At 50.1% G+C, this 13,432-nt stretch overlaps 1 protein-coding gene across 2 annotated transcripts in view; it reads right to left on the reverse strand.

Moving 5' to 3' along the window:
* PRDM16 (PR/SET domain 16) overlaps positions 1 to 11,585 on the reverse strand; it is a 282,440-nt gene extending 270,855 nt beyond the window's left edge. For both annotated transcript variants that reach the window (XM_088066579.1, XM_088066578.1), the window contains exon 1: positions 11,482 to 11,585. In XM_088066579.1, the coding sequence (XP_087922705.1) occupies positions 11,482 to 11,518 (37 nt within the window). In that variant the 5' untranslated portion in view covers positions 11,519 to 11,585. The remainder of the gene's footprint in view (positions 1 to 11,481) is intronic.
* Positions 11,586 to 13,432: the final 1,847 nt, after the last annotated feature.

The following is a 13,432-nucleotide window of genomic DNA, read 5'->3' on the forward strand; positions in this document are numbered from 1 at the left end:
AAGCTCTGGATTCTGCAGTGAATAACCAGGAAATCTCAGGCAGGGAGGGTGGGGAAGGCCATTTCTCTGTGCTTTTTCTCTAGGTGTGGGACTGGGGCTGAGCCACTGACCCATCAGCTGACCCATCAGCTCCCCCAGCCCAGCCTGAAGGTCCTTACTCCTGGCCTGAAAAGCTAAATCCCCCAATATAACACAAATATAACACAAATCCCTCTGATATCATAGCCATAGGAACACCAAGGAGGTGCTGAGTGGAATTAATTCTGCATCAGGTCTTTCTCCAGTTAATGCCTCCAGACTTATTTCTCAAACTGCTAAACCATGATACTTAATAATAAAAAAAACAGCTGTTTGGTTACTGTCCATGGAGTAAAAATAGATTTATAGATGGGTGTTAAACTCTGGCTTCTTCCCCTGATCTACTGCAACAGATAATGCTGTTCCAAAAATCAATATTTAGCTGGGAATTGACTCCTGGTCATGGGAGAAACTCTCTGTCTGTAGCTGGAGATGATGTTGGTGACACCAACCTTGGGGACACCCACGATCCTTCCAGAGCCACACAAAAATGCTTCTTGATCTGAAAATGGGACTTAAAAAGCTAAGAGTGAGTTAGGAGAGGAAATGAAAAACATGTTCCATGTTTTTTCTTGGAAACATGGAACATCTGCATTATCCACCTGCTGCTCGGAGCAGCTGGGGAGTCCAGCAGGGATTCTCTGGGGGTATTTCACAGACTGGTGTCTCTTTGCTTCACAGGTGCACCCATTTTTTATATAAATAATCATAAACCCCAGACAATAAATTATCTCAGGAAGCACTAGAATCCTAAAAGGTCTCAACTGCCCAAATATTGTATCTGTGTGGAAAACCAGCAATGTCTGAATGTTTGAGGGAGCATGAGCAGCTCCTCAGGCATTTCCTTGAGGACACCAGTGAAGATAACTTGGATTTCCTGCAGGCTCACCTGAGAAAACCCCTCCCTGATAAGCACTATCAGGAACAGAGGACAAAAGAACAAATTCTGTCCTAAACTTTCCCTGGATAAAGACTTGCAGGGGATTCTAGCAGGAAATGTTTAAGAACTCCCAAAGTAACCAAGATTTGGTTTTATTCTCCTATATGGGATACATGAGCAGAACTGTTGCTGAGCAAAGGGCTTTTCAAAGTTCTCCACGAGGCATCAACTCCTTTTAAATCTGCCTATTGTGCTATGTAGGGATTGAAATTTATTTTATCCCTATGTGATAATTCTGAAATAAAATATATGATCACTCGCAAGTTGTTCAGGTTCTTTATTTCACATTGAGGCAATAAAATATAAAATGAAAACAGTCCTTTTCTATAAACAGAAAAAATAAATGGTGGAGCGATTTTATACTACATGAACTCACAGCACAGCCATTTAAAAATTCATTTACATGATTGAGCCCAAAAGGTCCATTTGCCATGAAATAAAAACCACTAAACACTGTCCTGAAAGAAAAGAAAATGCCAGACTACAAGTAAACAAAATCCTTTTTTTTATTAGTGTCTGAGATGGAATGAAGGATTTTAAGCCAAATATGAAACTTGGGGAAAAAAAAAAAAAAGGGAGAAATCTGGTGCAGCAAATTCAACAAAATCATCCCAAGGACCTTGGTGGGAACTGGACCAACCCGAAGGTGATTAATGAGACACTGCTGGTCCAGAAATCACAGTGAGTACATCCCTCCCATTTCACAGATGGAGCAGCTGAGGGTAAATTATTTTTTAAGCTGGGAAAGTTACTTTGTCAGCTCAGTGAAATGCCAAATTCCTGCTTTTCCTTCATCCTGGAACAGGTAATGTTGTTTCAGTGTGCTCCAAGTTGGTTTTGTTGTAATAACAGGGCACAGGAGCTTCCCCCATTCCAACACTGCTCCATTCTGCAACTTTTCCAAGTTCAGAGCAAAACTTCAGGTCAAACTTCCTGCATTTCTTTCAAGCCAACAAATCCTGACCCCAAAGAAAGAGAAGAAACACTTCTGCTAACATAGCCCTGGAGCTGGGGGCCAGTCCTTGCCTGGAGCTGGTCCCAGCCCAATCCTGTGCCTAAACTCAGGTAAAGCTATTCTGTGGCAATGATGGGAAAGTCTTTTTCCCCCCTCATCCTGCAGCTTTCCTGACACCCCACAGAGCCCAGGCAACCAACAGAGAGCTGTGATCCCAATCCCAACCCTCCACAGTCATTGGCACAGCTCTGTGCCCTCCAGACTGAGGAGAGAAACTGCCCTGGGCTTCTTTAGTCCCCCTGAAGTGATTTCATACCGAGTAGGAAATAAAGCTGATTTTTCCCCCTGCCCTGCCACACCAATAAAACAATAAATTGGTATCACTTCCAACAAGGTGCCGCTGCTGTAAAGTTAAAGATAGGGAAAGAAAATGAACTACTGGTTATGACAGCAGGGGAAGGGAGAAGAAATAAATAAAGCTGAGTGCGTGCAAGGGAGCAGATGGCTCATGTCCAGTGTGGCCCATCCTCTGTGGATTACTCCCCTGGAAAGGAAGTCCTTGCCACTTCAGAAAACAACAATCTGTCTAAAAAATGCTGAGGTTAAAGAATTGATCTTTCCTTAAGTTAAAGAGAAAAACCAACCCGAGCCAAACTGCATTTCTGCATCAGATATTGATCTGCAGCCGCTGAAAGTGAACCCCCTTAAAGCAGTTATAGACCCATATTTGTGCATTTTATTATGCACGTGCACACAAATCTCTGGGGCTGTGTCCTCAGCTGGTGAAAATTAGGTTCACTGATGTTGATGCTGATTTACATGACTCAGGGATCTGGCCTCTCATTTAAAAAAGAAACCCTGAGTTTTACCAGCTTAGGCTCAGATCAGGCACGGGTGCTATACCTGGCCTTGGTCACTGGTTACACATCTCTCAAACCAGCCCTGGGTGCTCTTACACAGGGAGAAGATTCATTTAAAAATCAAAGAGAGCAGTTTTGTGGCTGGACTGTGGCTGTATCTGAAAAATACCCTGGTGGAGTGAGGGAGGGTACAGTGTGAACCCAAGTACCAGGATGTGAGTGTGTGGAGTTTTTGGGTTCGGATGAGCTGTGCTGGGCTGAACCTCACAGAACCAGGAGTGAGGGCTGATTTTGGAACACAGAGTGGGATGGGCACAGCCTCAGCTCTTCCCTCCCACCTCAGAGCCCAAAGGAACACCCAGAGCTGGTTTAGGATCTTCCCCACTGGGTCTCTTGGAAAGAAAAGCTGTAGGTGGGGAGCCGGTGGTGGAAATGATGCTGAATTTTTGAATATTCCTCATCTGCACTGCTGACAAAACTGCTCCTTGCACTTGCCCTCCCAAAACTGGGATTACAACTGGAGTAACACCAATTTGATTCAAAAAAATCCTGAGTGCTGAGAGTCCATCTCCAAACCAGGGAGCTGGAGGCAGACAGGAGGGGATTTTCTGCTAGGGAAGCAATCCATGAATCATTCGATAAAGCCTCCACGCGATAATGAATAGCCAACCTTCTCTGGTGGTGATAAGATATTTTAACTGAAAACATCAGGCCATGTTTAAAAAATGATTACAAATTATTTTAACAGTGTATTTGCAGAGGGTTATAAAAACAGCTATAATATTTTTGTCTTGGATTCTAGAATTACCAGGGTGACAGCTAATGCAGTAATGATTTGTTTCAAATGCCAGTGTTTAAGCTGTATAAAGCTGATTTTATACATTTTTCCAGTAGGCCGCATTGTAGTTAATGAAATTAAACACACCAATCGCATTTGTCCCCAGGGGATGAGGAACTGAACACGCCACTGGTTTATTTTTTTATTAAAATAAATTGCAGCCAGCAAGATGGACTAATTGCCTACAGAATTGAAAAAGAAACATTCCATTGATATAATTAAGCCAATTTTCATGGACAAAAATAGTTATAGTGGATATAAAATAAGCAGAGCATTCAGGGCAGTTTGACTTCTCCCCACCCCTCTGTATTTTGTCCAGAACATTAACTATTAAACGAATACGGATCTCAAACGGGCTGACAGCGTTATCTGGTAATGATGGCTAAATTGATCCCAATAGCTAAGGCCAGGGCATTGTGTCTCAGGGCTCTGCTGGGAGAGTTCCCAAGCCAAGAATAACAGAGCAGAAAAAAAAAAATAAAATAAAATAAAAAATCCCACCACCTCCCAAACCGGACCTTAAAGCAAAACACCTGAAAGATGTAAAACTATTGAGGCAAAAATAAATCAGCACCTGGTTTCTCTTGGGCTGACGCTTCACCCCCAGCGCCTGTGCAGCCCCTGCTTTCGGGAGGGCTGCGGTGCAGCCAGCCCCACTCTTGTCCCTAATATAATTACAAAAAGGGAATGGCAGAGAGAAGACAAAGTCTTTCCACACCAGCTCGGTGCAGACCAAGATTTACCGTGATGGGAGCATTATTCTGTGGCCTACTGGAAATAATTTGGCTGTCTCAGTCCATTTTCACCTGGCAAATGTCTCCCCAAGAAGACCAGTGGCCTTGTTTGCAGCACAAAAGTGGGTTCAGTGGTACAGAACACCCCATCTTATTAGTTATTTTTTATAAATTTGAGTAAAACACCTCTTTTAGGCATGTGATGAAAGTTCAGTCACCCTCTGAATAGAAACATTCCTTCCTCCCACTATCCTGCACACCTCTGCACAGAGAAGCACTTAAATCCATGGAAAAGAAGTTCATTTTCCACACCTATCCACCAAGACATCCCTTGCTGCAGGGAAATTTCTTCCCAATTACAGAAGAAAAAACAAACAAAAAACACAGATAAAAGATCTCCTTATTCAGGGTATGAGCACTGAGAAGCATGATGCACACTTAGTGCAGGGATGAAAGCCATATTTCATTTTTATTAGCAAAGAAGATGCCATCACTCAGGGAAGGAAGAGGAGAAAGAAATCCTCCTTGGGACAGGGACACCCCGTTACGGATGTGGACTCTGCACAACTCAAACCCAACTGCAATAAAAATGAAAATAAACAGCCGTGAGGAGGTAGCGCTGATGCATGAAAATCCATTAGGAAAATAAAAGAAATAATAAGGTCGTAGATCTTTTCCACTCCAACATCCATGACCTGAAATTCCTCCAGAAAAAAAGAAAAAAAGAAAAAAAAATAAGGAAAGAGGAAAAAAAAAAGGGTGTATTTAAGATCAGAAAGCCCAGCAGGAATTTTGGAGGGGGATGCCATATCAACAGGCTGTTACCCGGAGTGAAACAAATGTGTTTGCACATCCCCTTCAGATGTGTCCATCCCCAGCTGCAGACACACACTGTGGACATGCATTTATTGATGTGCTAGGCTCTTGCCCCCCTTGGATGAATGATATCTTTTAGGAAACAGGCATGAAAAAATCATTATTCAGCCAAGATTTGGATGTTTCCCGTTAATGTTAGGAGTCGCTCAAGTTTGTCATTTAAATAATTTCTAACTGTGGGGAAAAATAAACATCCAGTAATAAGGGAGAGCCAGCAAGTTGTGGAAACAAACCCTGAGCTTGTCCTGGCCCACGGAGGGCACAAACAATCCCAGGTGCCATCAGCCCTGTGCCACAGAAAGGATCTGGGTTGGAAATGCAGGTTTTTCTTCCAATAAACAATTTCACACAGCAGAAATTTAAATGCAACAAGAGGGGGAAATAATGATAAACATAGAGAATGTAAATTTTACAGTTAGAAGGGCAAAAGCAGTCCTGAGAAATATAGATTCTCCTCCTCATCCTGTCACCGGGAGCAGGCAGGGATCCTGCACGAGTCACTGCACACACCTCCTCTCTTCCCCAGCCCTGCCGGAGGATAACAACTCATTCCCCACCATCCAGGTGGCTCCTGAGCCTCACCTCCTTCATGTTTGCAAACTTCTCAGGCCTTTGTCTTTAAAGCACCGTATTAAATAGCACAGAGCTTTTATAAAACACATAAGCCGTAATAATCATAGCCATAATCACAATAATAACACTTCTCACTCAACAGGGCCTTTCCTTGCGAGAATCTCCGGCTGCTTTGCAAACACGAATGAGCGCAGCCGCTCCTGGAGAGGCGATTTCCCTGCGGCACGGGAGATTCCCGTGGCACTCCCTTCGGGGATCGGAGCCCATAGCCCGGCGAGCAGGTGGAACCCGGCGCAGCGGGGCCGGAGAATTCCGGCAGAATTCCCCGCTCGTGGAACGCTCCCAGCCGCCCGAGGAGCCGGGCTATCATTCCAGCGAGCGGCGGCGATGAATTACAGCGCTGCCGTGGTGTGAAATCCAAGCTCCGGCCTTGCCTTTTGCCTGCGAGGGAGCGGGGACTGTGCGCGCTTCAGGTGCGCTGCGCTTCATCCCGGCCGGCCCTTCCCCATCCTGCTCCTTTCGGGGCTCTCTGGTCCCGCTAACCCGTGGATGAACATCGGACAGAAGGGCAGTTCCGTGCTCTTCCCGACCTCAATGTCTTCCCCAGGTATTTTTAATAGCAGCCCTCAGGAAAACGCTGGTTTTATTTTTATCCCCCCAGCTCATTAAAGACCTTCTATCCCTGAACCCACACAGCCGTCCCAGTGCAAAGCCTAAAAATGAAGCAGGTTTAGGTGTTCGAGGAAGTGTTTTAAAATACAGATTCATTGCGATTTCTGCACAGAACATTCTGGTTCGTGACCATACAGTAGCTGTGATTTTATTGAGTGTTGCGAGACCTTTGTATGTGCGCTGCCAGCCCGACAGACAAACTCTTCTGCACAGACACGTCTTGCACCGGCACGGGGGTTTTACAGCAAACGGGAATTCAGTGAAACCGGGAATTCGGTGAAATTGGATTAACGTGCCTTTCTCTGACGCACTTTATAAACTTGTATTTCTCTGCAGACACGCCAGTGCCCCGTGATGCGAATACACGCGGATGGACATCACACGCACCTCATCCGAGCTGCTCGGACACCCACGAGCGCTGCCGGGAGCGAGGGCCAGACCCGGACCCCCGATCCCTGCGTCTCCTGCAGCACTTTGGCACCTCGGACCTGCTGTTCTGCGGGTGAGAGCAGCCAGTGCCCCTCGTCACAGCTCCAGCTCGGTGCCCCCGTTTGCCAAGTCCCTGCCCAGGCCAAGGAGAGGATGTGCCCTGCAGTTGTTCCCTCTATGCTTTTTCCCAAATAACCCACGCGGGACGAGTAGGGAAATTGATACATTGTATTTGTAGAATTTAGAGGGGAAAGAAAAGGAAATTAAGAGTAAAGTGATCTCAAATCCTCGGCGATTTTTGTTGAAGCGCTAATTACGCACCACCTTAATTAGCGGATCACCCACCCCCCCCTTCCCTGCCCAGCATCCCTAATTGCCTAATTGAACAGATCCGGGGCAGGACAGAGGGGACCCAGGCACAGCGGGGACCCGGCGGTGGCGGCCCCGCACCTGCGCGGGTTTCCGCGGCAGCGGCTCGGGAGAGCTTTGGGGACGTCCCGGTCACCGAGGGCAGGGGACAGGGCCGGGCACAGCACGGCCGCTCGCTGCCTCCCTCCGCTCCCCTCGGGGCTCGGGGCTCTGGGTAGGGACAGGGCAGAAGGAGAGCTTTGGAGACGGGAAAAAAATCTAAACGCCCGGAAGCGCCATAAATTTTATCCTCCGTGCGTTGCAGCTTTGGAAGCGTCTGTGAGAGCACAAACGGAGCCATGCTCCGGGAAGTGGCGCTTACGCTCCAGCTCCGTGTTCTCTCCTCTCCCTCTCCCTTTTCCCTTCACTGTCTCATCAGTCTTAATTAAAATAAAGTTAATAAAATATCAGTAAACGGGGAGCCTGTTCTGTCCAAGAAGGCGAAGCCTGAAACCGAGGAACCGGCGCTGGGCACGGCGGGGCTGGATTCACAACCGTTTTCCTGTCAATCCAGCCTGCCCGGAGGATGCACCCAGACCTGCCTGAAAACTCCGTCTCCGAAGTGTGCCTCGGTCCTGTTCCTAACAGTGAAAAGGAAACGGAGCTGCAGAAATATCAACCACCGTTTGCCAGCACGAGCATTTATTTAAGAGCCTGCGATCCTGCCCAGCCGTGTGTAACTTGGTGTTGTATCTGTACTCAGAAAGTCAGGGATTTCGAAAGGAAACGAGTTTGCTTTAAGCGTGCAGCCCCCAGGTCCTGTGTTATTCACCTCCTCTGCATCCTCTCTCTGCCAACAGCAGCGAGACCCCCGGCTGCTGCGGAACCTTCTCCCCACTCACACAGATTTTATTTTCTCTCGGAAGGACGAGGCCCTTGGAGCCGGGGACACGGCGTGGCCTTCTACCTGCCCGTCCCGCTGATCCCCTTCGGGGCTGCGGGTGGTCGAGCCCCCGGAGCCGCGGGCAGCCCGGCCCTGCGGGGGATGGGGGGCAGCGTTCACCTGGGTGCTGACACCCCCGGGGCTGCTGCGCCTCCCAGCACCCTGAGAGAGCCTCGTCTTTTGATTTACAGCCATTTCTAAAGGCTCCCAGCCCGGCCGGGAGTCACAAAGCGAATGATAACCACTCCCGGCTCCGGCTCAACTCCGCTGCCCCCGGTACCTGCCGCTCTCCCGGTGTGAGTGGGACTGAAATTGCCGAGAATTCCGCTCCCACCCCAGCGCACACGCGTTCGCCCCCTTTCCCAGGCAGGTAATACAGTCGAATTCCCAGCGGAGTCTCAGATCTGCTTAAAATATTGTCCAATGAAATGAAATTCTCCAGCACAGCGCGTTTTTAAAGCCCCGCATGCCACTGCCTCGCACGGCTCGGCGGCCGCGCTCCGGGGCCGTGCGGGTTTTCCCAGCACCCGCAGCAGCCCCCGGGGCTGGAGCACGAGCTGGAAAGGGACCTGCGGGGGCCCGTGCGGTGAAAGAAGTTGTCGCTACCTCGCCGCGGAAAATACAGAGAGATCCCACACTCGTGTCCGTGTTTAATCTGTTTGGCAAATAAATACTCCTGGGATATTGAAACCTTAGCTCTGGACTACTGTTTTGAACTGTGATCCCTAAAAAATCCTCGGCTGAAACCCCATAAACCGTTGGGCCTTGTATTGTATTAAACACCTGATTTTAATCAGGGCTCAGCCTCCGAGCAGGCGCTTCCGGGCGTGTTCGCAGCCACTTCGCGGCCGCTGCCGCAGCTCCGGCCGCCGGGAAGGGCTCGCTCCCGGCCGCGGAGCTCCCAGCTCTTCCCCGAGCTCTTGAGATATACAGGCACGGAAAACCTTTTAGCCCTTAAGCTGCAGGAGCTCGCTGAGAGCTCATGGGGGGAGTGTGGAGGGTTCCACTCGCGGATCCGCATCGCACTCGCCGGGGACACATCTGTAAAAACCCGCAGTGAACCCGCTGGGAAACATCTGCAAAAAAACCGTGGCTTTTTCAAGAAGTAAAAAGAAAAAAAAAAGAGAGGCTAGGGGGAAAAAAAAACAATTAAAAAAAAAAAAAAAGAGAAAAAAAGGAATATAAAAGTAAAAGGTCATAGTGAAATGTTCCACCTTATTTAACCATTGAACTTTGCTTTTCCAGACAAGAGAGCTCTGAAAATCATTCCTCACTTTAACAATCTAAAACAATAAATGGCGACTTTTAAAAAAGTTATTATTTGAACAGGGACGCTCAAAACGAGTGTTTATTGAAAAAATAAAATAAAGTAAAATAAAATCCTTGGATTAATTCAAAGAACTTCCCGAATAACGCCCCAGCCATGGGGTGACAATGTTGACAACGTAAAGAGTGACCCATCCCGCCCTGAGCAGCGCTGGTGCTCGCAGAGCCGAGGGAGGTTCTCGGGGGACACAGGGACACACTTTGGGGACAGGGGGACCTTTCTGGAGCGCGGTGGGAAATGTCGCGACACCAAGGTAAACCGCGGGGCCTGGGGCTGCTGCGTGGCTGCCGGAAAACAAGAACGGCGGCCGGAGCTCGGGGCCGGCGACAAACCCGGCGACAAAGCGACTTTGTCAGGAAAACTGGCCCCAGGAGCCGCGCTGGGTCTGGAGAGGGGTCTCCAGGAACGGGGGTGTCCTCCCCGGGAAGGGGCGACTGCGGCTCATCCCAGGGCACCAGCCCTGCCAGCTGACCTTGGCGGCGTGGAAAGGCTCCGAAACAACGAACTTGAATGACAAAAACCAACCTCGGAGCCCGCGTGTGGGAGCGCTGGAGCGCCCGTGACCCCTCGGCGGCCGCTGGGAGAAGCTGAACCCCGAAGGGGTTTGCAGGGGGCTGCCTCCATCACCTGGGGGGATCCCCTCACCTGGGGGGATCCTCCCGCCCCACGCCCGGCTCTGAACGACCACAGGTCCACCGGGAAGCTCCCGTGCAATCCCACGCGAGGGAGCCGGACCGGGAGCCGCTGCTCGCCCGAGCCTCCTCCGAGCGCTACTAGCGGAGTTTCCAGCGGGGCACAGACTGAGCTGGAACTTCTGCAGCTCCAGATATTTCGCACAGAGAAAGAGCGAAACAGAAACTAAATAATAGTAGTAGTAGTAGCAGTCGTAGTAGTAGTAATAATGATAATAATAATGATAATCATAATAATACTAATAATACTAGTAATAATAGTAGGGCAGATAGGCTGCCCGGGCTCCGGGATCCTGCGCTGCCACCGGAACCTAACAGGGAATCACCGAGGAACCATCCCGAGCCTTTGCAGCGGGACTCTGCGGGAGCGGGGGCAGAGAGGACCCGCTCTTCCCTACAAAAGCCACACTCTCCTCTTCGGAAAATCCAGTCTAAAAATGACTCGAAAGAAAGAAAGAACGGGAGAGGGTCCGCTGGAAGACGGAGGGAAAAAGCTGCGCGAGACTTATGAGCTTCAATTCCACCCCCAAGTAAATTTTAAAAAATTAAAAATTAAAGACACTCCCCCACACTCCCCTCCCCCAGACCTTCTTAACCCCCAGCTGGGACACCCGAGCTGCCTTCAGGATCTTCCCTCTGGACCTGCGACTCCAAAGCCCCTCACTGAGAGCGGATCCATTTTTGCTACAAATTCTCTTCCTTCCCTCTCCTCGATAATTGTTCCCGAGACCAGAAGGGTTTCTCCCACTTCCCCCCCCCCCTCGCCGTCTCTGCCTGTCTCTCTCCCCCCTCCAGCGCTCCGTCTCTCGGCTCCCGCCGGCAGATGCCAAACGCAGACCTCTAGCGCCCACTATTTCAGGACCCGGGAATATTATTTCACAAGACTTGGAACGACTCAAAAAAAAAAAAAAAAAAAAAAAAAAAAAAAAAAAAAAAAAGTTGCTCGCTATCCCCTTTCGTCAACTTCCAGCTAACTTTCGCTTTTCTCCCCCGGCCCCGCACCGCCCGCCGTGCCCGCCGTAGCGCGGAGCGGCGCGGGGCAGCGCGGAGCGGCGCGGGGCAGCGCGGGGGGACCCGCGCCCAGGGGCGGGCGGGCTGCGGGGCTGCGGCCGCCGCGGGGAGGGCGAGAGGGGCTCAGCCCCGGGCAGCCCCCGGCCCGGCTCCGTGCCCCCGGCCCCGCCGCCGGTACGCGGAAGAAAGGAGAGAAAGGACCTACTTTTGGGCAGTTTTCTCGCCCTCGCCTTGGATCTCATCGTGTCGGCGTGTGGATTCCTCTCCTCCTCCTTGAGCCCAGAAGCAGCTACACACTATCTTCATCTCCCCAGCATTGTCAGTTTGGACACCTTCGCACATGCGCACAGAGCATTCAATCTGACACCCTCACCAGGGCCAAAAAAACTTTCCAATGTATTCATCATCATCGGGCTGGTTTGGTCTTTTTTTTTTTTTTTTTTTTTTTCTTTTTTTTTTTTTTTTTTTTTTTTGTCCTATCCTCTTCCTCAGACCACTTATCTCTGCCCCCTCCTCTCTGCCGGCACCATCACAGCCTTCCCCTGATCTGCCCCTTTAAGAAAAATCAGCCCTCTCCGCTCCTAACCCTCCGCACACTGACCTTACACACTGGACAATATTTAAGGATCAAGGTGCCATCCTATAAAGAGGTGATTATTATATTATTATTATTATTACTTCTAAATAGCAATGCTGTAGAGGAAGTTTGTTAACAGTTGTCATCTTGTAAACGTTCCTAGTTTGGACATGCTTTTGTTTTTAATCTGAAAAATGTTTATTTACGTAACTTTTCAACCAGTGTCTGTCTTTATTTTCTTCTTTTTTTTTTCCCCTTTTTTTTTTTTCGCCTTTCTCTCCCCTTTCGGCTCGGGAGGGGTTGCCTAACTTTAAAAGTAATAACTTTTAAAATAACAGAACTTGCGCTGTTGTGTTTTGTCGGTATTTCTCGTATTTCTACCACAATTTTTCCAACGTTCGGCAGCTTCGCTCCTCATCCCCGGCTCGGGTTTGTCGGTGTTTGCGGCGGTTTTACCCTCGGTTTGTCACGGCAGCCCCGCCGGGAGGGCCCCGGGCCCCGCGGGAGGGGTCGGGGAGGGAGGGCGGCCGCTCTGCTCTGCCTTTCAGGTGGAAGGCAGCGCTCTGGGGCAGCGCTCCCCAGGGACGGGGGAAGCCACCAGACACCTGAGGAAAGGGGGGAGAGGAAGGAGAGACACCCTCGGAGCGCCGGGTAGCCCCCCAGGACCTGGCCGCCCCCCCGAGCGGAGGTAGCGAGCGCTGGGGCAGAGCCGCTTTGAAGAGAGGAGCGAAGTGTAAATAGCCGGTGATTGATGTGCTGGCTTTGACTGCGGAGAAAGCACTATTTTAATTCAAGTGGCCAGGTCAGATGGTCACAGAAGAAGGTTGAAAGGTAGGATTTAATGAGATTAATATGGAGAGAGGGAGAAACGCGCGTCGTCTTAAACATTCCAAAAAATAATGGGGTGAGGGCAGCGCGGAGCTCCGCGCTGGAGGTGCGGACCCATCCCGGGGAGCCCTCGCACAGAAGGGCACCGCAAAAAAAACAAAGCAAAACTTGTGTGGGTGCGTCAGGTCCCTGCTGGAAGCCATTCCGCCAGCTGCACTCCTGCCCTGCAGGTGGAACTGGGGGGGGGGGGGGGGGGGGAGGGTGAATATTCCTGCTAATTACCGGTTTTCCCCTCCTCAATAAACTCTTTAATTGCAAATGGGACCAGAGGCCTTTCAGATGCTACCGAGGAGCCGGCGTTCGAGGGAAGGGTGGGGGAGCAGGAGGCCAAATAAAATAAATCCGTTTGAAGGGAACTGGGAGCCACGTGTCGCCTAAAATGCCGAAGCGGTGCCTGTGAATTCCTGTCTCGAGGACGCCGTTCCACGGCGCGCCGGGCACCTCGAGGTTGGAAAAACAAGCTCTTCCCAGCCTCACCGGTGAAACAGCAGCTCGAGTGTTTCCAACTCATTGAAATATTTCTTCCAGCCATCCTGGACTCTCGCTGTCCCCACATCTCTCACCGAGGTGCTCCCGGGACGGGCGTATTTCAGTTTGAAAACGTCGTCCCTGGTTATTTCTCGCTGTTATTGAAGCGGTCTTCTGGCAGAAGACCGGATAGAGCCGGGGGACACGCGGCTGGCGAGGCGAG

Source organism: Pseudopodoces humilis, chromosome 24, assembly GCF_049639895.1.
Source record: "Pseudopodoces humilis isolate 2021_Gansu_Grassland_sample_001 chromosome 24, ASM4963989v1, whole genome shotgun sequence".
NCBI lineage: Eukaryota > Metazoa > Chordata > Aves > Passeriformes > Paridae > Pseudopodoces > Pseudopodoces humilis.